This window comes from Onychomys torridus, chromosome 3 (genome assembly GCF_903995425.1).
Source record: "Onychomys torridus chromosome 3, mOncTor1.1, whole genome shotgun sequence".
Taxonomy (NCBI): Eukaryota; Metazoa; Chordata; class Mammalia; order Rodentia; family Cricetidae; genus Onychomys; species Onychomys torridus.
The window spans coordinates 31,613,596-31,636,460 of record NC_050445.1 but is presented as its reverse complement, the minus strand read 5'-3'; the positions used below and the strand labels follow the sequence as shown (position 1 = coordinate 31,636,460).

Here is a 22,865-nt window from a genome sequence, read left to right as displayed (position 1 = left end):
AGTGCTGGGGTCACAGATCACAGGTGGGCACCACCACGCCAGGTTTATACACCTCTGGAGTATAACAGCAGGCACACACTCGCGGCTGAGCTACACCCCAGCCCAGATGTGCCCATTCCTAGTCCCCTTCCCCTTAGGTTTATCTAGTGTGCTGCTTGTTTATTTTCTCATTGTGACTGTGTGTTTAAAGTAACAGGTTGTTTTAGCTGTTTCTGTGTTTCCCTGGGTTTATTTACTTTCTTAGATGATAATATCTAGGAAGAGATGAGGCCAAGGTCCTGAGACCATCAAGTCAGTGGGGAGCACAAGACCTGTTCCAGAGCAAAGCACGGGCCCCAGATCAGACACTAGTCAAACCCCGAGTCTGTATTTTGTGCTTACTGCTCTCTGTAACTTGTTTACAGTGTGCATTCCCATACTTCTGTGTCATCCTTCACAGATCTCTGGACTTTGGAATGTAGCTATGATTCCTATGAGCCATGGATTTAAAGTGTTGTTTTGTTGTTGTTTTGCTTTGGGTTTTTTTTTTTTTTTATGTATTTACATAGGGGTGAGTTTTTTTTTTTCACTTGCATGTATGTTTGTACACCACTTGCTTGATTTATTCCTGTGGAACTGGAATTACAGGTGTTTTTGAGCCACTATGTGGCTGCTGGAAATTGAACTCCAAGTCCTCCAGAAGAACAGTTAATGCTCTTAACCACTGAGCCATCTCTTCAGCCCTAAAGTATGTTGTTATTATATATATATATTGAGACAGTGTCTCTCTGTGGATTTCTAGCTTCCTGGAACTTACTGTGTAGACCAATCTGACCTTGAACTCACAGAGGTTCTCCTGCCTCTGCTGGGATTAAAGATATGCACCACCATGCCTAGCTAAAGCATGTTATTTAAAAAAGAAAAATGTATCTGAGTTTGCATTTTCCAGCTTTAGGGACATTACTAACCTAAGACCACTCCAAACTAAGTTTTTAGCTCAGGATTTTGGGGCCACATAGAAAGAATGTTAATGTATGTGAGTGGGTAATACTAGATAGAGATTAAGAACACTGGTGGGAGGACCCTACCCTGTCACCCAGAGTTTCCAGTGACAAAAATCCCAGCAAGAAAACCAGAGATGACCAGGGTTTTTGTTTTGTTTTGTTTGTTGTTTTCGTTCCCAGCAAGAAGGTGGCTCCTCCGGCCCCAGCGTTCTTTGGAATCTACCTGCCCTCCTGTACCAGCCTGAGGCTGGGTCCTCTTTCACTTCCCCGTCCAAGTTGAAATGCACAGCCCCACCCACCCTCTGCTGCTGGAAAATGCTGTGGCAAGGCCTTTGTCCCTCCCCCATCTAACCTCCGCGTGTCTGACTCCTCTCCACTTGTTTCAGCTTGATCAGGCTTCAGAAAAGGGGTTTGGTTTTTGTTGTTGTTTGAGTGGCTTTGATTTTTCAAGACAGGGTTTCTCTTGTAGCCCTGGCTATCCTGGAACTCACTCTGTAGCCCAGGCTGGCCTCAGATTCACAGAGATCCACCTGCCTCTGCCTCCTGAGTGCTAGGATTAAAGATGTGCGCCACCACTGCACAGCCTGAAAGTGGTTTTTATGTTAAAGCTTTCACAAATACTTTAAGGTATTCTATATTGACAGAAATCTCGACACATCTAATTGTGCATAATGTGAAAACTATACATCCTCTATATTTTTTACTGAAATATCCAGGTAAGAATACTATATAAAAATAGTTAATAGTTCTGTTTAACTATCTCCACACAGCCCAGTTCATAAGGCAAACTTGTGTGACACCTCTGGTCCATCAGATAACGTGCTTCAAGAGCAGGCCTTCATAAGGAAGAGAAATTAACCGTGGTAACTTCACTTACTAAAATGGGGCTTCCTGTGTGAGTTTCACCAGAGACCCCAAAGGCTGAGAACAAAACAATAGGTGTCCTTCCATTGTAAGGGGAAGAGGAGCTGGATGACCCATGCAGCCCATGCTTAGAGACCATGCCGCCCTTAGCTCCGTCCAGAAGGACCACGAGTGTCTACCTCTGGGCTATCCCACGGACCAGGACAGGATTTCTCGGGCAGCAGCTCCTCATCACTTCAAACCCAGTGAGGGGCTTTCAAGAGGACCTTGGCAGTGCGGCCAGCACACCTTCTAGAGTTTGAGGAACTTGAGATTGGATCAGATGCAGCCCTAAAAGTCTCCTGATGAACAGTCGGCGGCCAGTGTCTGCAGAAGACAGGGAGGCTCATGGAATCGTTGGCATTCTCAATCTCCTTGTGCCTCACTGAAGAAGGGAGGCCAATTTGAGCATTTCAAGAAGAAATCCATATGAGACTCTGGATCCAGTTCCCAGTGCTGCTGGGGTAAGGGTTGGGGGAATCCAGCCAAAGGGAGTAGTTAGAGGGCTGGGATGGCCCAATGGAAGGATTGGGGCAAAAATCCTAGCATGCAACTAGGGAGTGCCCTCTACAGGGGCTGGAGACTAGAGAGGCTTTTGTGAACCCAAGAAAAAGTGATCCAAGAAAAGAAGCAATGCCACTCACCCAGTGTCCAGCTCTAATAATCAAGGGAGACCTGGCCTCTGCTTCCTTGGCACAGAAGCTAGCAAATGGGGAAGAGAGAGTGTGAGAGGCAGGAGGGACGCTGACCTATGGCCCTTCTGCCACACGTCTCCATGGCATGACATTTGATGTTTTGATTTAACGGTATAGGGGACTTGATACCTAGAAAGAGACTTAAAAAGAATGAGAAAAAAAAAATCACAAAACTAAACCTCTTCATTACCCAAAAGAGCCTGTTAAATTCCATCCGGGTGTGGAAAAATGTGTACTGTTGCATCAGATATGTTGGAGCACGCATGGGAATGAAGGGTGCTCTCTGCTGATGCTGAGCTTGTCCAGCAGAGAGTCCTAACTGAGAAGCTCGGCAAACCGGCTTGGCTGTGATCAGAGCTGCTGGCCGCAGCACAGCCTGGGACAGCTCATCCGGCAGAGGGAAACGTTTCATCCAGTTAGCTTTGCTGTTAAGGTGTGATACAGACTGGACTTTTTCAGAACCAAAGATGGTCTGGCATTTCCAGAAAAGCTATGTGAACCACCTCCAGTTTATAGCAGGAGAGAAAGGAATCACCTTGGAAGTTCATGTGGCTGTGGGGGAAAGAATAGGCTTGACCCTGCTTAGACTTAGCATGTCCAGCTTGCTTGTTAGTAGTTACATTTTCTTCTGATTATAATGTCCCTGCAATTTAGATGCTACAGGATGCTATCAACAGAGAGGATTTTATTAAAAATAAGATCTTACCTGGGCATGGTGGCACATGCCTGTAACATTAAGGCAGGAGAATATCTGTAATTACGAGGCCAGTCTGGCCTACAAAGTGAGTGCCAGGCCAGTATGTCTGGAAAAAACAAAATTAGAGAGAATGTAGATCTTTAAGTAAGTGTAGAAACCACTATATGGTGAGAGGAGGCGTGAGCCTCTCCTCTAGAGAGCTGGCAATGGTACAGATGACACACCTGTTTTGACATAGACTGCTCTCCACCCACCCTCAATGGCTGTCAGGATGCTGCAGTACAGTTCTGTAGTTTGGGTACCAGCCTTCATTCCCATGTCCTTACAGACCTCCCTGCATACCACAGAAACTAAAAGTATAGAAACTCCACTTACCAAACTCTGCCTTCAAGGTGCCAGCTGTGATTTCTTCCTGCCAGTGCACTCAAATGCCCAGGTAAAGGGGAAGTGAGTGTGGGGGCTGTGGTGGACTTAACACCCTCCACGGGCCTGCTGTCCCATTGACAACACTTGGCCACTGAGATCAACCACAGAGGAATCAGTGCACTTTTCTGCCCAGGTGACAGAAACAACCAGGCTCCTCTACTCTGGCTGCAGCAAACAGCCCTAACCCTAAGTCCTGCAAATCCTCTGGTGCCCTGCACTCAGCTCCCCCCTGCTTCAGAGCCCTGCGGTGGACCCTGACTGATCTGGCTACCTAGCTGATGCACAGAAAGAAATGTACTTCATGGGTCTCTTTAAGGTCAAGGTGATTTTTTTAAGCAGTAAGATAATAACTGACATTTAAAGGAGAAATGCTATGAAGAGAACTTGACAATGGATGTTTAGAATGTTTATCACTATGTAATTTTGTTCAAAATAATGTGCTAAAGGATGATTTTTCAAAATACTGAACATTTGAATTACATTGTTTTCAATAAAATAATCTTTACTGAGAGGAATTAGGACTTTTACTGTTAGTAAATAAAAGTATTTTCTAAATATTGTTTACTTTTTAAAATAGCCCTCATTTCTGCTTTACGCATGCTTTAAAATCTCCATACTGTGTTGGTTCAGTGCTAACTACATGCCTGTGATTTCAAAACACAAATACCTGTAGAAGAGGGTACAAAACACGGTCCAGAAAGTCCAGAACTCCCTACTGTCAGGTGCATGTAAGCAGAAGGGCGTAGTCAAAGGAAGCAGACGTGTACATGTGTCTACTCCCAATACACGCTTCAATTTTTCTTTCATTTGTGTGTGTGTGTGAGTGTGTGAGTGAATGCCAAATGTGTGGATGCCCAGAGGCCAAGAGGATGGCAGATTCCCCTGGAAGTGGACTTAAGTGTGGGCACAGGGAACCAAATTGGGGTCTTTTGGAAGAGCAGGATGCCCAGCTCTCTGTCTAGCCCATGTCACTCTTTGTATACCGTTCCCCTCCCCCAGTCCTGTCTGCATAGACAGGTAGCCAGTCACTGCCATGGAACCTACACTGGACCATTTCCCTAGTTTCAGGGCATAAGAGAGAGACATCTTCACTTAAAAGTACCAACAGATTCATCTACAATCAACTCCCTCACCAGCTCAGGAAAGAAGAAGGAGCAGAACAGTAAGAGCTACAACTGTGAGACGTGTCTGCTCGTAATGTCAGAAGCTACCCCGTAAAGCCTCAGTAACATCAGCTGAACAAGGACATTCATGCCAAAGTGGGTAGGGTAGCGGGGACAACCATGACGCCTCAACCCTATACAGAGGACTACAGGTAACAAAGGAAAGCTCAGAGTGAGGCGAATAGTCTTCCCTAGGGAAGACCCCCCCACATTGGTTATCCAATACTGAATGGTGTTGGATAACTGAACACATACAAGTAACATTATACTGACCAAGCAGGTTGTATTTAGGAATACACACACACACACACACACACACACACACACACACACACACACACTAATGAGGCTGTGAATTGAAAAGTGCTAGGGGGGATTTATGGTTGGATTTGGAGGGAAGAAAAGGAAGGAGGAAATGGAGTAACTGTAATTTTTTAAAAAAAGCAACTTAAGGAAAGTATGGGCATTGTCTTTCCCACATATACACAGTATGAAAACACCACACAGAGGATTGGCTCTGTGCTCGACATGACATTGTCAATAAAGACCCTGAGCACTTTGCAAAGATCCAGATCTAAACCTACCTTCATCTCCACAACAGAGTGTCGTCACTGATGGATTCACACTTTGCTGGGCTGGAGTGGAAGTTTTGTGAGTATAGCTGCTGGCCACTTTGCTTGCTTTTCTTTTCCTAGCACCTAGAAAAAGAAACAGGACCCATAACAAGTACTTAATAAAATTCATCAGGTGGTAAAATATTTGCTTTCACATCCCCCCTCCTCACTAAGATGTGGGCACATGACCCAGGTCATTGCAGCTAAAAGCACTCATCGGAGGGATGACTTTAGAGTGAGGACGTTATCCTGAGAGAGGCCAGCTTCAGCCATTGTCCCCAGTACCTGACAGGTGTGTAGCTAGTTTTATGTCTTGACATAGCTAATGTCATTTGCTAAGAGGGATCAATTGAAAGAATGCTTCTCCATAGATGAGCCTAAAGTGGATTTTCTTGACTGATGATTGACAGGCAAGGGCCCAGGTCGCTGTGGGTGGTGCCACCCCTTGGCTGGTGGTTCTGGATTGTTTAAGAAAGCAGGCTGGCAGGCGGATCTCTGTGAGTTCGAAGCCAGCCTGGTGTACAGAGCGAGATCCGGGACAAGCACCAAAACTACATGGAGAAACCCTGTCTCAAAAAACAAAACAAGGGTTGGGGATTTAGCTCAGTGGTAGAGCACTGGCCTAGCAAAAGCAAGGCCCTGGGTTCGATCCTCAGCTCCAAAAAAAAAAAAAAAAAAAAAAAGGAAAAGGAGGAAGAGGAGAGGAGGAGGCGGCGGCATGGGCGTCAGGCTGAGCAAACCATGGTTTCTGCTACAATTCCCACTTCCAGGTTCCTGCCTCCCTCCAGTTTCTGTCCTGACTTCCCTGGATGATGGACTACAACTTGTAAGATGAAATAAACCCTTTCCTCCCAGGTTGACTTTGGTCATGGTGTTTATCCCAGCAGTAGAAGCCTTAACTAAGACTGCAGGTGACCAGCGCCTGCCCATGCCCTGTGTTAGCACAGTGAGGTGCAATGACTATGCCTAGGATGTTTTCATTGGATTAGATTCATAGTAGGTCGTCAAGTTATTGGGTGTGTAGTTATTGGGTGAAAGCTTGATTTCTGGTATCAGAAATTTCTGGTTTGGTGTGGTGCCTCATACAGGTAATCCCAGCACTTAGAAGATTGAAGCCAAGCTGGACAATGGTGGCCCACACCTTTAATCCCAGCACTCAGGAGGCAGAGGCAGGCAGATGTCTTTGAGTTTGAGGCTAGCCTGGTGTCTTAGGGTTTCTATTGCTGTGAAGAGATGCAATGGCCATGGCAACTCTTATAAAGGAAACATTTAATTGGGGTGACTTACTTAGAGTTTCAGAGGTTCAGTCCATTATCATCATTCCTGGAGCATAGCACCATGCAGGCAGACATGGAGCTGGAGTAGTAGCTGAAAGTCCTACATCTTGCAGGCAACAGGAAATTGACTGATACACTGCACGGTATCCTGAACATAGGAAAGCCTTACCTCCTAATAGTGCCACTCCCTATGAGATTATGGGAATCACTTACATTTAAACTACCACATTCTACTCCCTAGCCCCCAAAATTTGTAACAATACCATAATGCAAAGTGCATTTAGTCTAACTTAAAAAGTCCCCATAGTCTATCACAATCTCAACAATGTTTAAAAGTTCAAAGTCTCTTCTGAGATTCATTCAGTTTCTTAACTGTAATCCCATGTAAAATCAAAAAAAAAAAAAATCACCTTCTTGCAACATATAATGGCACAGGATATGCATGACCATTCCAAAACCTAGGAAAGGGAGCATAGTGAGGAAATACTGGACCAAAGCAAGACCGAAAACCAGCTGGGTAAACTCCAAATTCTGCATCTCCATGTCTGATGTCAAAGCACTCTTCCTATCTCCAACTCCTTTTGGCTTTGTTGACCATGACACACTTCTTTCTCTTGGGCTGGTTCCACTCCCTGTTAGCAGTTCTCCTCAGGAGGTATTCCACAGCTCTGGCACCTGCAACATCTTGGGCTCTCCAAGGCAATCCAGGTTCCAGTTTCACAGCAATGTTCTTTCTACTAGGCCTCCATTCAAAGACAACCTAGCACATGCCTAGCTCCAGCAGCTTTATTCTATAGCTCCACCCCTTTCGTCTATGCAACTCTAAAGCCAGAACCACATGGCCGAAGCTGCCAAGTTCTGCTGCTTGCTAGGGCTGGACCATGGTCCCTTGTTCAATTACATCTTCACCAGCTTTCTGTTTTTTATTGCGTAAGCTTGGCTGCCTTGAAACTTGTTCTGTAGACCAGGCTAGCCTCAAACTCAGAGATCTGCCAACTTCTGCCTCTCAAGTGCTGGCATGAAAGATGTGCACCACCACACCCTGCTCTAAGTTTCCCTTTAATTTGTTTTCAAAAGTTGGAAACTTAGCTGGGTGAGATCTTGCCCTGAGGGCACCACTGCCTTTTACTCAGTTTCTTAATCAGTTTATCTCCTTAAACACGGGATTTAGCTCCATTTCACTTCCTGGTGCTCTTCTTCTCCTCAAAATTTACATTTTGTAGTTTTCCCTGCTCAGCTTGCTCCTTTTCATTATGAATCTTCATTGGAGTTTCCACTTACAACCACTTGACAGAGTCAGTATTAGACTATTATGAGATTTCTTCTGCCAGTGGAATTAATCCAAAACACTTCACTTTAGCCTCAGGTGGACTCTTTGGACAAGGTCAAAAGAACTATCTATAGGCAACATATTAAAATTCTTCTCCTCTGAAACCTCTTGAGTGAGCCCCCAACAGCTCTGTCTTCCATGTTCCTACTAATATGACCCATTAAGCAGTGCTTAAAGCATTCCACTGCTTTTATAACCCAAAGTACTAAAGTCCAAATTCCTCCAAACAAACACATGGTCAGGCCCTATCACAGGGATACCCCAGTCCTTGGTACTGACTTCTGTCTTAGTTAGGGTTTCTATTGCTGTGATTAGACACTATGACCACAGCAACTCTTTTTTTCCCCCTGAGACAGAGTTTCACTCTGTGTAGTTTTGGTGGCTGTCCTGGATCTTGCTCTGTAAACCAGGCTGGCCTTGAACTCACAGAGATCAGCCTGGCTTCGCCTCCGGAGTGTTGGGATTAAAGGTGTGCACCACCACCACCTGTCCCATAGCAACTCTTATAACAGTTCAGAGGTTCAGTCCATTATCATCATGATAGGGGAGTTTGGTGGTATACAGGCAGACATGGAGCTGGAGTAGTAGCTGAGAGTCCTACATCTTGCAGGCAACTGGTAACACTGAGCAGTATCCTGATCATAGTAAACCAGCCTTGCCTTGCAGGCCAGACTCGGCTACATGATTTCAGACAAGCCAGGGCAACAGAATGAAACCCTGTCTCAAAAACAAAAACTACTGCCAACAAAACTCCCAGTGTTTTGATAATGTTTTTATCTGATTACTAACATGTAAAGGGCATTTAGCTGGGACTACTGTCAAAGCCTATAATCCCAGCCACATGGGAAGCTAAGGCAGGAAGATTTAAATTTCAAGACCTGACTGGGCAACTTAGTGAGTCCCTGTTTTAGAAAGTGAAGGGCTAGAGAACTGGCTCAGTTGTTAAGGGTGCTTGCTGTGGGCTGGAGAGATGACTCAGTGGTTAAAAGCACTGGCTGCTCTTCCTGAGGTCCTCAGTTCAGTTCCCAGCACCCACATGGTGGCTCACAGCCATCCTTAAGGAGGTCTGGTGCCCTCTTCTGGCAGAACACTCTATATATAGTAAATAAATAAATCTTTTTTTTTTAAAAAGTGGGTGGTGGTGGTGGCTGGAGAGATGACTCAGAGGTTAAGAACACTGAAGGTTCTTCCAGAGGTCCTGAGTTCATTTCCCAGCAACCACATGGAGGCTCACAACCATCTGTAATGAGATCTGGAGCCCTCTTCTGAAATAAAGGTGTACTTGCAGATAGAGCATTCATACATAAAATAAATAAATCTTAAAAAAAATAAGGTGCTTGCTGCTTTTACAACCAGAGTTCCACTGCTCATGTCAGGCTGCTCACAACCACCTGTAACTTCAGCTCTGGGGGTCTGCCACCCTCGTCTGGCCTTGTATGTATATACATGCACACATATGTGGTGATATTCTGTATTCTAACAAAGCTTGTCTGAAGATCAGAGGGCAGAGCCAATCACTAGTTAGTCATAGAGGCCAGGGCTCGCTTGCGCTCTCTCTCTCTCTCTCTCTCTCTCTCTCTCTCTCTCTCTCTCTTTCAGGTGCGCACGCGCGCGCACACACAAAGACAGATGGGGTGGGGAAGGAGGGATGGGGAGAGAGAGAGAATATAGCGAAAATAAATCCTTTATAAAAAAGATTCAGGAATCTAGACAAGGAATGGAAGAACAAGACATAGATAACTAAACAAGAACCAGTATAATCTGACAAGGACCTAGCTCAGAAGACCTATGATAGTGGGAAGCTCTGAGTCTGCAAAGTCGCATATGAGCTCAATCAGAAGATGGTAGAGCTGAGGTACAAGTAGTCTAGCTGGTCTTAAAGAGTCCAGGAGAAATACAAAGATTAATTATGAGTCACTCCAAAGATGAACCCTGTCTCGGGGGGAAAAAAATCAAGACAGGGTTTCTCTGTGTAGCTTTGTGCCTTTCCTGGAACTCGCTTTGGAGACCAGGCTGGCCTTGATCTCACAGAGATCCGCCTGCCTCTGCCTCCCGAGTGCCCGGATTAAAGGCGCGCCGCCACCACCACCTGGCAGTTCTCCCTTCTTTGGATGCTTATATGTCTAGAGGTCTTTAAATTTCTCAAGATGGTTGTTTTTATTTTCCTTCAAAGACAAAAACAAAACCTGCCCCAAGCCTAACTTTGGGGAGTTTCCCTTTTGGCAAGTTATATCTGATCAAATAAAAAGCACTTGTTAGTCTTACTAGTTAATTTAGATTGAATGGTCAAGCTGGTTGATAAACTATCACCTCTACTAATCAAGAGGTTTCTCTTGTTCAAAGCTAATTTTTATTTATGGTTTCTCCTGAAATTTTTGCTTTATTTTCTAACTGTTCTATCATATAGAGCAGTATGGTTTTTTACAATAGGCATTAAGTTCTTTAATTGCTCTGGGAAGGAGTTTCCCCTACAGTCACAGGAAATGACTAAACCAAATTTGACATGGGGATCTGTGAGGCCTCTCAATGGTTTCCACTACCAAAGGGTTACCCTGTCTGTCTTTTGTTGATTTGCATTCATTGGTCCAGCGTCTGCCTTTGCCACACCTTTTGCATACTCCAGTAGGAAGGGGCCTTTTTTTGGATTACTCTTAGAAAAAACATTGTTTCTAGGAATGCCTTGTTTGCAATCCCTTTTTAGGTGACCTTGTTTGCCACAATTGGAATACCTGACATTTTAATTTTTCTTCAAACCTCTGGAAATCAGCTCTCCTATCATCATGGTTATGAGACTCAGTATTGATTGTACCTCATATTCATTCCTCTAAGGTTGTTGATCTTACCTTTAAAGGCCTAATTACCCATTTGCATTGTGCATTTGCATTTTCAAAAGCTAGAGATTCAATTATCATTTGTTTAGCTTCTGAATTTTGTATCATTCTATTTACTGCTGAAGTCAATCTTTGTAAGAAATCAGTGAAGGTTTCTTTGGGGCCCTGTATAACTTTAGTAAATGACTCAGTTTTCTTTCCTACTCCTTCAATTCTGTCCCGAGCATTGAAGTCTGCTGTGAGGCACAAATCCAGTGTGTAGAAGTTGCCTTTTTACTTAAGCATAATATCCCTGTACAAGAAGTTAGTCTTAGGAGGTTTCCATACCTCTACCCCTGCTTCATTGTTCAATGGTCTTAGCCTCATCTTTCCACCAGGCCCTCCACTGTAATTGAGGACCAGGCTCCAAGACTGCTGTAACCAAGTCTCTCGAGTCTTGAGGGATAATTCTATTACAAGCTGACCATGAGTTTAACATCTGCTTCACAAAAGGTGAATGCATGCCATATGAGACTATCACTTCCTTGAGTCTCCTCAGATCTAACATTTGCACAGGAGTCCATTCAGCTCTTACACAGCCTTGGGGATATCTATCATTTGGCAGTTCCTGTAAGGTTACTAGATAAATTAAGGTTGGCTGTTTGAAAACCTTAGCTGTTCTTCTCTAACCTTCTAATGCAATGCTGAGATTGGTTCTCCTTTAAGTTCCTCTGTCTGAGTCTGAATAACTCTATGATCTGTTTTAATAAGTTTTTCTAAAACTTTTATCTTGGCACTCATATTAACCAGCTTTTTTAATGATAAAACAAAAATGATCAGACAGATAATATTTATAAATGACATTATATAAATCAAATTTAATTAATTATTTTCTAATTTAATTGCTCCATTTTCAAACTGTCCAGCGTCTTATCCAAAGATCTAACTCCCTCCATTGTAATAGTGTTTCCCATTTTTTAATGTGGGAAAAAACTCTCTCTTTTAACTAATTCCTCCCTTTAAGATTTCCAATTTTCTCACCAAATCTGCCAACGATGACGATTCAGATGATGAGGAAGTATGGGGCTGACTGCTCTGCATAGAACAGTAGAAGCCTGAGCAGTTTTCAAGGCAGCTACCTAGTGTGGCAGCAGCCTGAGGAGGGGCTCCAGGGAAAGCCCACAACCTACAGGGAAAGAAGAAGCCAAAGAACCAGCTGTCTGCACAGGGGAACACATGAAAGCAGTCAACTCCTGCTGTGTTTGGAGCCCCAAGGCCTATGGAGTTTGCTGCAGATAGGCTGCAACAGAAAAATCCCAACTCGCTCAGAGGCTTGAGGAAAAGAAAGGAAAACCTTAACCAGCAGCGTAGTGACTCCAACTGCATGCAGCTCTAGCCTGTGCCCGTGGCTGCAAAGTGGCTTTTTCATGAATTTGTGCCCCCAAAGTTGGATGTCAGATGTAGCTCAAAGTTTCATTGGTCTTAATAATAAAAATCTGGAGTCAGATATAGAGGTAAATGCTGAAAGATCAGAGAGACAAAGAAACAAGCCACAGCTACCTCTTACCTGGCCAACTCCTCACCCTGACCAGCCCTATATCCCTCTCTCTGCCCAGCCCTATCACTTCCTGTCTCCACATCCCTAGTGCTGGGAGTAAAGGCGTGTGCCACTGCTGCCTGGCCTCTATGGCTAACTAGTGGCTAGCTCTGCCCTCTGATCTCTAGGCAAGCTTTGTTAGAGCACAAAATATCACCACAAGGAACTCTGAAAACATTAGAAGGATTGGAACACATGACCTTGTTGGAGGAAGTTTGTCACTGGGGATGGGCTTTTTTTTTTTTTTTTTTAGGTTTCACAAGTTCATACCAGGCCCAGTCTCCTCTCTCTCTCTCTCTCTCTCTCTCTCTCTCTCTCTCTGTCCTTTCTGATCAGGATGTAGCTCTCAGCTTATTGCTCCTGTACCTGCCTGCATGCTGCTATGCTCCCCTATAACTATAATTAATGAGGTATCCATGTAATTTATCTGGTAATCAAGAGAGGATTATTTCTAGGGTTGGTTATAGGTCTGGGAGAGATGAGGTACCACCCAGCAGAGAACTCTGGCTTGGTCTCCCACCCAGCTTGCAGGACCAGGAGGTGTCCAGAAGGGGTTCGGGTAAGGTGTTCTCCCTCTCATCCACCCCACAGGGGCAGGTCATAGGCAGGTGTGGCAGTTCCCTGCTGTCACTCTAGGGGCAGTGTTTCAAGGTCAAAGCTAGACAGCTACCCACTGCAGTCCCCACCATGATGACTGAAAAGTTTCCACACCTTGATATTGGGTTTCTCCACTAATGCAATAAATCAGATCTGGCCAAATTAAAGTCCAGGCTTTTGTTTTTGTTTTTTTGGTTTTTTGTTTTTTGCCAGAGCTGAGGACCAAACCCAGGTAGGGCCTTGCACTTGCTAGGCAAGCGTTCTACCACTGAGCTAAATCCCCAACCAAAGTCCAGGTTTTAATCGAATATTTCCAGGTGGTCCCAGAGGAAGAGGAGAAACCACAAGGGGAAACCACTAGGGGAAGTCTGTGGGTCAGGTCTTAAATTACCTGTAGGTGGTTGTAGTGATATATTGTGAACCCCAATAAACTTGCCTGGGGTCAGAGGACAGAGCCAGCCACTAGATTAGACATAGAGGCCAGACAATGGTGGCACACACCTTTAATCCTATCACTCGGGAGGCAGAGATCAGTCTGGATCTCTGTGAGTTCAAAACCACACTGGAAACAGACCCAGGCAGTGGTAGCACACACCTTTAATTCCAGTACTGGGAAGCACACTCACCTTTAATCCCAGGAAGTGACATGGATGGGCAGAGAAAGGTGTATAAGGCATGACGAGACAGGAACTAAGGCAGTTCAGCTGAGACCCTTTCAGGTGAGGACTCAGAGGCTTTCAGTCAGAGGAAACAAGATTGGCTGAGGAGTTGATGAGGTGAGGTTGGCTGTGGCTTGCTCTGGTTCTCTGATCTTTCAGCTTTCACCCCAATATCTGGATCCAGGATTTTTATTAAAAGACCATCTAAGATTTGAACAACAGGTGGTCTTGAGGAGCTCCAGGGGAGGAGTCACTGCTTGGTGGTCTTTCTTTGGGTGGGGTCTGGAGGGGAGATCCCCAACAATGATATTGAACTAAATCTCTGAAATTGTAAGCAACCCTCTATTGGTGAAATTATTAAGGCCGCTCCACGTAGTTAAAAGGGAGGTTTATTTTGTGGGGTAACTTACAAATGAAGGGGTAGGTTACAGGGTCTGGCAAGGGTATAGTGCAGTCCGGCCATGTTCTCTGGAGAACTCTGCTCGGTCTACCTCCAGCGTCCAGAGTCCGGGAACCAAGTGCGTGACCTCTTCCCGATCCTTGGTCTTCTGCTTCCTCCTCTGCCCTGCCTTGTGGGCGTGACCATTACCGAAGCCTCAATGGGGGTTGGAACTTCCAGGCCAATGCTGGGATGGCTATCCACTACATCTCCCCCTTTTGTCTAAATAAGAAAGTTCTAACCTAATACAAGACTATATACAAAGAGATGGTTATCAAATATTGTCCAGGAGTAATGAGGGATAATGACCTAGATAAGTTGGAATTACAATAAGTGTAAACAATATCAAGCAAAAAACACATAGTAAAATCCAGGGAAGTCTACGGCATGGGTAGGTGGCGTGTTACAAAGATCATTTCAAAAGGTGTCCTATCCTAAAGAACCTGAGTCTAATACTTAATATATCTTATCTAAGATATTATATATGTATATATACTAAGTTGTAACTATAACTGATAATCTCCAACCTCATCAAAGACCTGAGAAGGAATATAATAATACCTGAGAAATGGGAGAAGGACGCAAGCAACTTTTGGGAGTCTTGCAAGAGTAGACAGAGACAGCTAGCAGCCTGGACAGTCACCTAATGTTTCTCAGCATTGTTGGTGCATTCAAATTGGCTACAGGCCTAGAGTATCTGACAGACCATTTTCAGAAGCAGGAATTTTGAAAGACCATCTTACCCTGTCTTGGCAGAGTACAGTGGTCGCTTTCCTTGTGTCCCGCTTGTCCAGAAAGGACAGCATTTGTACTGTCAGCAGTTGAGGCAAGGGCAGTTCTTTGCCCAGTAGGCCATTTTGTGCCAAGAAGACAAACTTCCAAATGGAAATGTCTTAGAAGCCCAACATTCTCTCGGGATCAAATTGGTGCTCCCAGGAGCAATTATGTCTCACGTCAACAGAATTCTAAGTTATTTAAATGCCATGTTTTCTAGGTCCATGAAGTGTTTGAAGATTACCTGTCCATCTGACCTATGTATTTATAAATCTGGATAACCTAACTAACATAATTATAGAGATGACAAGCATAGGTGACAATAACTATGTAAGTCTTATCTACCTAAACAACCTAAGGACTAAGCTTCCTATAAATAAGGCAAATAGTCTGTAAGCAAATGTACAGTAAAAGGACAATGACTTTAAATTGTGACAATACACAAAATATCTTTAACAGAGGTAGGAATGTATAGTGCAATATGCAATATGATAATAATCCTAAATATATATCAGTATACAGAATATCTTAAACAGAAGTAGAACATACATACAGTATGACAGATATAAATTCACATTTGTATCAATATACAAATATTTCACATAAAAGTAAAAATATGTGTACAATATAACATAGTTCTGTATTTGAATCAATATACAAATTATCTTAAATAGGAATGTAAAAAGTTTATAATTGTATCAACATATAAGAATTCATAACAGTGCAAAGGCTACTATATTACTAAATTTGTTTACTAATGTATATGACAGTCTACCATAATATCTTATACCTTGAGGGTTAAAACTTCCAGGCCAATGCTGGGATGGCTATCCACTACAACCCTCAGTTAAATGATTTTTATTCTAAGAGTCACCGTGGTCATGGTGTCTCTTCACAGCAATAGAACACCAGCTAAGACAGAAGATTTATGTGGGCCACCATGCGTGTGTGGAGGTCGGAGGACAACTTGCTGGAGTTTATTCCTTCCTTCCACACTGTAAGTCTCAGGGCTCAAACACAGGCCATTAAGCTTGGCAGCAATGCCTTTACCTGCTGAGTCATCTGACTGGGCTCCTATCATCACAGATTAATTTACATCTTACACACATGTCTATAAGTTTTGTGTCATGCTTTTCTCAGGGTGGCGATTTTGATATCTATTCATGTTTCTGCAAGAATCACTTATTTGTCCCTTTTATTGATAAGCAATATTCCACCATCTGGACATACCACATTTTGTGTGTTTGTTTGTTTTATGTGGGTTTTGTTTGTTTGTTTTGAGACAGGGTTTCTCTGTGTAACAACAGTCCTGTCTGTCCTGGAACTCACTTTGTAGACCAGGCTGGCCTCAAACTCACTGAGATCCACCTGCCTCTGCCTCCCGAGTGCTGGGATTAAAGATTTTTTTTTACTGGCTAGTTTTATGTCAACTTGATATGACAGAGTCACCAGAGAGGAAGGAGTCTCAAGTGAAAAAAAAAAAAAATGCCTCTATGAGATCAGGCTATGGGTAAGCCTGTAGGGCATTTCCTTAATTAGTGATTGATGTGGGAGGGCCCAGTCCATGGTGGGTGGTGCCATCCCTGGACTGATGGTCCAGAATTCTACAAGAAAGCAGGCTGAGCAAGCTAAGAGGAGCAAACCAGCAAACAGTACTCTTCTGTGGCCTCTGCATCAGCTCCTGCCTCCAGGTTCCTGTCTCGTTTGGGTTCCTGTCCTGACTTCCTTTGATGATGAAGTATGTCATGGAAGTTAAGCCAAGTGTACCCTTTTCTCCTTAAGTTCCTTTGGTCATGATGTTTCACCACAACAATAGTGACCCTAACTAAGACAGATTTACTTATTTTTCTGTTTGTTTGTTTTTGAGAAAGGGTTTCTCTGTGTAGTTCTGGATGTAGTCCTAGAAGTCAACTGTAGAGCAAGCTGTCCTTGAACTCAGAGATCTGCTGACTCTCCCTCCTGAGTGCTGGGATTAAAGGCGTGAGCCACAATGCCCAGCTGATTTATATTTAATTGTGTGCATTTGTGCATGTGTTAGATGTTAGATGTATGTACATGTGAGTGCAGGTGCCCAAATCAGATCCTCTGAAGCTGGAGTTAATGGGAGATTGTGAGCCACCTTATGTGTGTGCTGGAAACTAAACTCAGCTCCTCTGGAAGAGCAGTATGTACTCTTAACAACTGAGCCATCTGTCCAACTCCATGTTTGTTTTATTTAATAAGATTTGTGTGCTGGATGGTGGTGGTATATGCCTTTAATGCCAGCACTTGGGAGACAGGCAGAAAAGTCTCTGAGTTTGAGGCCGGCCTGGTCTACAGAGCAAGTTCCAGGACAGCCAGTGCTACACAGAAAACCTGTCTCAAAAACCAAAAATAAAACAAACAAACAAAAAATGTTGGTATAGGGGTTGGGGATTTAGCTCAGGGTAGAGAGCTTGCCTAGAAAGTGCAAGGCCCGGGGTTTGATCCTCAGCTCAAAAAAAAAAAAAAAAAAAAAAAGTTGGTATGTGGGTGTGCCAGTATGCTCATTTGTGTGTGCATGAATGGAGGTCCAAAGTTGACTTTGAGAATCTCCTACACCTTATCTTTTGAGACAGGATTGCTCATTGAACCTGAAGCTTGTAGCTTCGGCTAGACTATCTGGCCAGTGAAGCCTAAAAATCTCCCTGTCTACTTCTCCCCAGTGCTGGGGTTATGGGTACTGAAGATCCAAACTGAGGTCTTCACATAAGAGCAACCAACATTTTACCCACTGAGCCATCTCCCTAGCCTATGTTTTTCTACTCATTTCTGTTAGTGGATATTTAAATCAGTGGGTTTTTTTGTTTGTTTCCTTTGTTTTTTCAGGACAGGGTTTCTCTGTGTAGCCTGGCTGTTCTGGAACTCACTCTGTAGGCCAGGCTGTCCTGGAACTTAGAGATCATTTTGCCTCTGCCTCCCAAGTGCTGGGCTCATGTACGTTCACCAACCCACCCGCCTTAACTCAGTGTTTTTATGAGTATAGTTTGCACATCAAGAGTAACTCCAAATGTAGTGTCCTGTCTTCCACATTCAGGTTATGTTTCAAGTGGTCAACACCTCCGTGCCTAAAACTGCCATAGTGGTTGGCCTGGCTTGCTAAACTTATTAGAATCAGTCAGAAAATGATACCAATAGATCCACATAGTTTATATACAGACAGTAAGAACAAAATTAGTGAGCTAAGCAGAGGATTTATCTTGTCATCCCAGTACTTAGAGGGCTGATGTAAGCAAACCAAATCCAAAGACTACCTGGGCTACATGGCGAGTTCCAGGGCAGCCTAGGCTTTATACCAAGATCATGTATCAAAATAACAAAAAGTAAATAAATAAATCACTTAAGGGAAATTAACTCGTTGAGTGGTGATGGCACATTCCTTTAATCCCAAAACCCAGGAGGCAGAGGCAGGTAGATTTCTGTGAATTTGAGGCCAGTCTGGCCTACAGAGTGAGTTCCAGGACAGCCAGAGCTACACAGAGAAATCCTGTCTTGAAAAACCAAAAACCGAAACAAAACAAAAGAAAAATGACGGGGGCTGGAGAGATGGCTCAGAGGTTAAGAGCACTGGCTGCTCTTCCGAAGGTCCTGAGTTTAAATCCCAGCAACTACATGGTGGCTCACAACCATCTGTAATGGGATCTGGTGCCCTCTTCTGGTCTGCAGTCATACATGCTGTATACATAATAAATGAATAAATCTTAAAAAAAAAAAAAAGGAAAAGAAAAAATGCCAAAAACAAACAAATTAACAAACACACCAAAAACCAAAAACTAAACCAAAACAAAAAAACATTTAACCCAGAGTGAGGGCACAGAGTTGTAATCCCAGCAGATGGGGGTGGAGGCAGGAGAGTCAGGAGTTCTAGGTCAGCCTCAGCAGAGATAGGGAGTTCCAGTCCAGCCTGGGCTAAAGAGAAAGATTGACACTGCGTCTTTTCTCTATATCTTTTGTTATTTAACTAAAAATAGATAGATAGATGATAGATAGACAGACAGACAGACAGACAGACAGACAGATGTTTATGTGTTTGTGCACAGGAGTACAGTGCCCAGGGAGGCCAGAAAAGGGCATCAGATCCTATGGAGCTAGAGTTCCAGGCAGTTGTGACTGGCCTGAGTTTATTTGTTCAGGCTGGCCTCAAAATTTTGACCTTCAAATCTCAGTCTCTTGCACATTCAGTTCTGCTCCACCAAGTCCAACAAGAATGAGCTTTGGCCGGGTGGTGGTGGCACACACCTGTAATCCCAGCACTCAGGAGGCAGAGGCAGGCAGATCTCTGTGAGTTCGAGGCCAGCCTGGTCTACAGAGGGAGTTCCAGGAAAGGCGCAAAGCTACACAGAGAAACCCTGTCTTGAAAAAAAAAAAAAAAAAAAAAAAAGGACTGAGCTTTGAACAGAATCTCACGTGATAAACCAAGCCTTTGTAGTAAATAACTGTTTATATTTATTGTAATGTAATGCTGTTGACATTTATTCTGAAGAGCTTTTTTCTTTTCTGGTAAGGATTTATTTTTATTTTATTTCATGTGTGTGGGTGTTTCACTTGCATGTGTATCTGTGTACCATGTGCACTCAATGCCCTTGGAGGCAGAAGGGGCCCTGGATCCTCTAGACCTGGAGTGATTGACAGTTGTGGGCTGCCATGTAGGTGCTGGGAACTGAACCTGGAGCTTTTTTTCTAAAGGTAAGACAGGGCGACAGTATCCCTTCTTTCCCCAGAAGCTCACACGACCCTTTCCTCTTCTACTGACCATCTGTGCACTCTTTGCTTTGTTCTTGTTTTTGAAACACCAGGTCTCTGAAACCATTTGATAGACTAGGCTGGCCTCAGAGTTTTGACAATCTTCCTGTCTCTGTTTCCTCCTGAGTGACAGGGCTGCAGGTGGCAGGCCAGGCTCTGCTTTTGCTTTTTTTGTTATAAAGTAATGGGTTTTGTTACAGCACGTCTCCTACATCTGTCATTGTTTCTTGCCCCTATCTATCCCCTTCTTGTGTTTGCTCATATCTACCTCCCTCTCCCCCAGGGCCCCACGCTTTCAGGCTGGCTAATGTCACATGTGTTCCCATTTTTCTCTTCACCCCACACCACCGGAAGAAAGGTATGATGGGAGCGTTTATGCCCAGAAGTTTCTCCTGGTTTCTAATGGTAACTCCAGCACCATTCTGATTATCTTCACTCTGGAGCGGCTGGCATTGCTGGTTCCGACAGATGATCATTCATAGGGCGGTCTGATCTGTTGTGGAATGTAGCCCGTTCCCACTCCAGTGCTCCTGGAGCTTTCTCGTGTCCGTTTGGGGCTAGCTGGGCGTTTTGCGTTTTTTGTTCCTGGTTGTCTCCTTGCTGACAGCTGAAGAGGAGGACTGTGAGGTAGAGTACACCACCACAGTTCCCGCTTTGGGGTCTCCAGCTCCCGGATGCCACAGAGCACTGAATCTGAAGGCCCTTCGGTGTCTGCCACTTGAAGGGGCTTCAAACTACATTTCTGGGAGGCCCGGCAGAGCTTTCTTTCTCTTCGGTACAGGGTTTGGGGAGATGGGAAGAAGCAAACAGCTACAGCAGGACATAAATGTGGAAAATAAAGGGAGCCAGCAAAGAGATGGAACTTTATGGTTTGGGCCTCAAGGGGGGCACTGGGGTAGACAGTTCTTTTTGGGTAAGAAATTTATTAATGCCACAAACCCACAGACAGTCTGCAGCGTGGAAGGGAATCCAAGGACAGTTCACACCCAAATGTCACAGTGGGTATCCCTTCTAATAGATTTCAGAGAAAATGGGGCAGTGGGGTGCCACATCAAAGCTTGATGAGTACTCCACAGTCCAGGCTTGTTACCAGACTGTCTCTCCCTCCAGGTGATGGGGAGAGGAGGATGTGGGTGTGATCTTGAGTGTGTAGGGGAGTATGTAGAGGCAGGAGGAGTCCCTTCAGTTAATGTGTATCCATCATACGGTGTATCACTGGTAGCTCCACACAGCTTAGAACAGTGCTTCTCAACTTTCCTAATGCTTCGGCTCTTTATACACTTCCTCATGTGTGGTGACCCCCACCATAAAGCTGTTTAATTGCTACTTTATAACTGTAATTTTGCTACTGTTATGAATCATAATGTAAAAATCTGTGTTTTCCATAGTCTTAGACGACCCTGTGTTGGGGGTTGTGACACACTGGTTGAGAAACCCTGGCTTAGAGTCTGTTAGCTTGGGGCCAGTACACAGAACCAGCCACCAGGCAATAGAGACACAGTTCCAGATGGGTACGAACTAAGCAGTGTTTGGACTGGGTTCTAACAGAAGTGAATAACTTTTTTTTTTTTTTTTTAAAATGTTATTTGAGACTTAGGCTGGGACTATGTAACCCAGGATTGCTTCCAACTCAGAGATTCTCCTGCCTCAATCTCCAAAGGGCGCCACCATTTGCAATGCAAGTAATTTTAACTTTGTGACATAAAGAATAAGGGCCTAGAGGAGCTTCTAAAATGTACCCCAGCAAGTCAATATTACGTAGGCTGTCGGTTGGGGAAGAGTCTAGTTCAGATACCTGAACAGAGGGTGACAAGAAGTGTCGGTGCTAGACAAAGGTTAAGATATAAGAAGCTAGTGAGACAGTGTCTAGTTTAGCAACCTAAGTAGACTGAACTGCTCTTAGAAAATGGAGGGGGGGGGAGACAGAGAAATAGAGAGAGGAAGGGAGGGGAGAGGGAGGGAGGGAGGGAGGGCAAGTGAGCAGAGAGAGACAGAGACAGATGAGGGAGGGATGGACGAAAGGACAGACAGACAGAGAAACCAAGCTATGGAAAGGACTATCCTTTCTCTCTTTTCTCCCGGACCCCGCCTCCAATCTCCGTATTATAAAACCTAATGTGTTCAAGAGTGTCCTCAACACCTATGTGCCTCACAGGGCATCCAGGACCTTGCTCTGAAGTCTCAGTTCCCTGTAACCCAGAAAAGCTCCCCCCTCCCACCCTCAGAGAGAAAGTACTCGTCCTTCAACGCTGTACCACCAGCAAACTATCTGGATCTCACTGGTGAGATCTGGTGGGTTGTCCTCTCTACCAGATTGCAAATTATCAACAAGCATCATACGCTCCAAATGAAGGGCTACCTCACCCTTGAGTTCCTGCAGAACTCACCTCCCACAGAAACACCGCTGACTTTCGGCTTCCAAGTAACCTGCATGTGATCCTGTCTGGTCCGCATTTAAAAAGAAAAAAAAAGGGGGGAGGAGGGATAGAGTCATTGACCCTAACTGGGTTTGCCCAAGGTACATACAATTAGAAACAAACCCAGCTGAAAAACTCCAAATTATTCCTAATTAATTCCTACTATAGTAACTACTAATTTCCCGCCGTCTTGTGTTTATAGCCCGCTTGAAAATTCGAAACACAACCATTTTAACGCATTTCTGGCTGCGGAAATGGCCTCAGCACTGCCACCGGGAACAGAAACTGACCACTACACAAACGCCACCTAAAGACCAGCTAGAGCAAAGGCAAACCCTGAAAATTAGCCCAATGGAAGGGGCCTGGATTTTCCGGTGAAAATTTGACGGAGAATAGAATCAGAGCGAGGAAGAGCGGGCCAGACTTCTCAGCGGGTTTGGTTCAGCAACCCTGCAGGCCCTCTATTGCGCAGGCGCAGTTCCACTACGCTCAGAAACAAGAGCACGTAAGCAAAAGCAGGAGCCGGTTCTGATCTCATTGCAGCTACTGCTTGCAGGGTAAAACAGTTGGCTCTTGGTTTCTAAACTACATTTCCCAGCAGGCTCCGTTTCCATACAGATAATGGGTTTGGTTCTTCGAGATAGGATAAAAAAAAAAATTAGGTGGTGACGTAATAAACAGGAAACAAGTTGATTATAGTGTTTGAGCGCCTTAGCTCAGAGA

General features: G+C 44.3%; 1 protein-coding gene across 1 annotated transcript in view; it reads left to right on the top strand.

The window, feature by feature from the left end:
- Positions 1 to 4,208, top strand: part of Ubn2 (ubinuclein 2) — an 86,827-nt gene extending 82,619 nt beyond the window's left edge. The window contains exon 16 of the mRNA XM_036180281.1: positions 1,754 to 4,208. Within this exon, the coding sequence (XP_036036174.1) occupies positions 1,754 to 1,765 (12 nt within the window). The 3' untranslated portion in view covers positions 1,766 to 4,208. The remainder of the gene's footprint in view (positions 1 to 1,753) is intronic.
- The last annotated feature ends 18,657 nt before the right edge of the window (positions 4,209 to 22,865 follow it).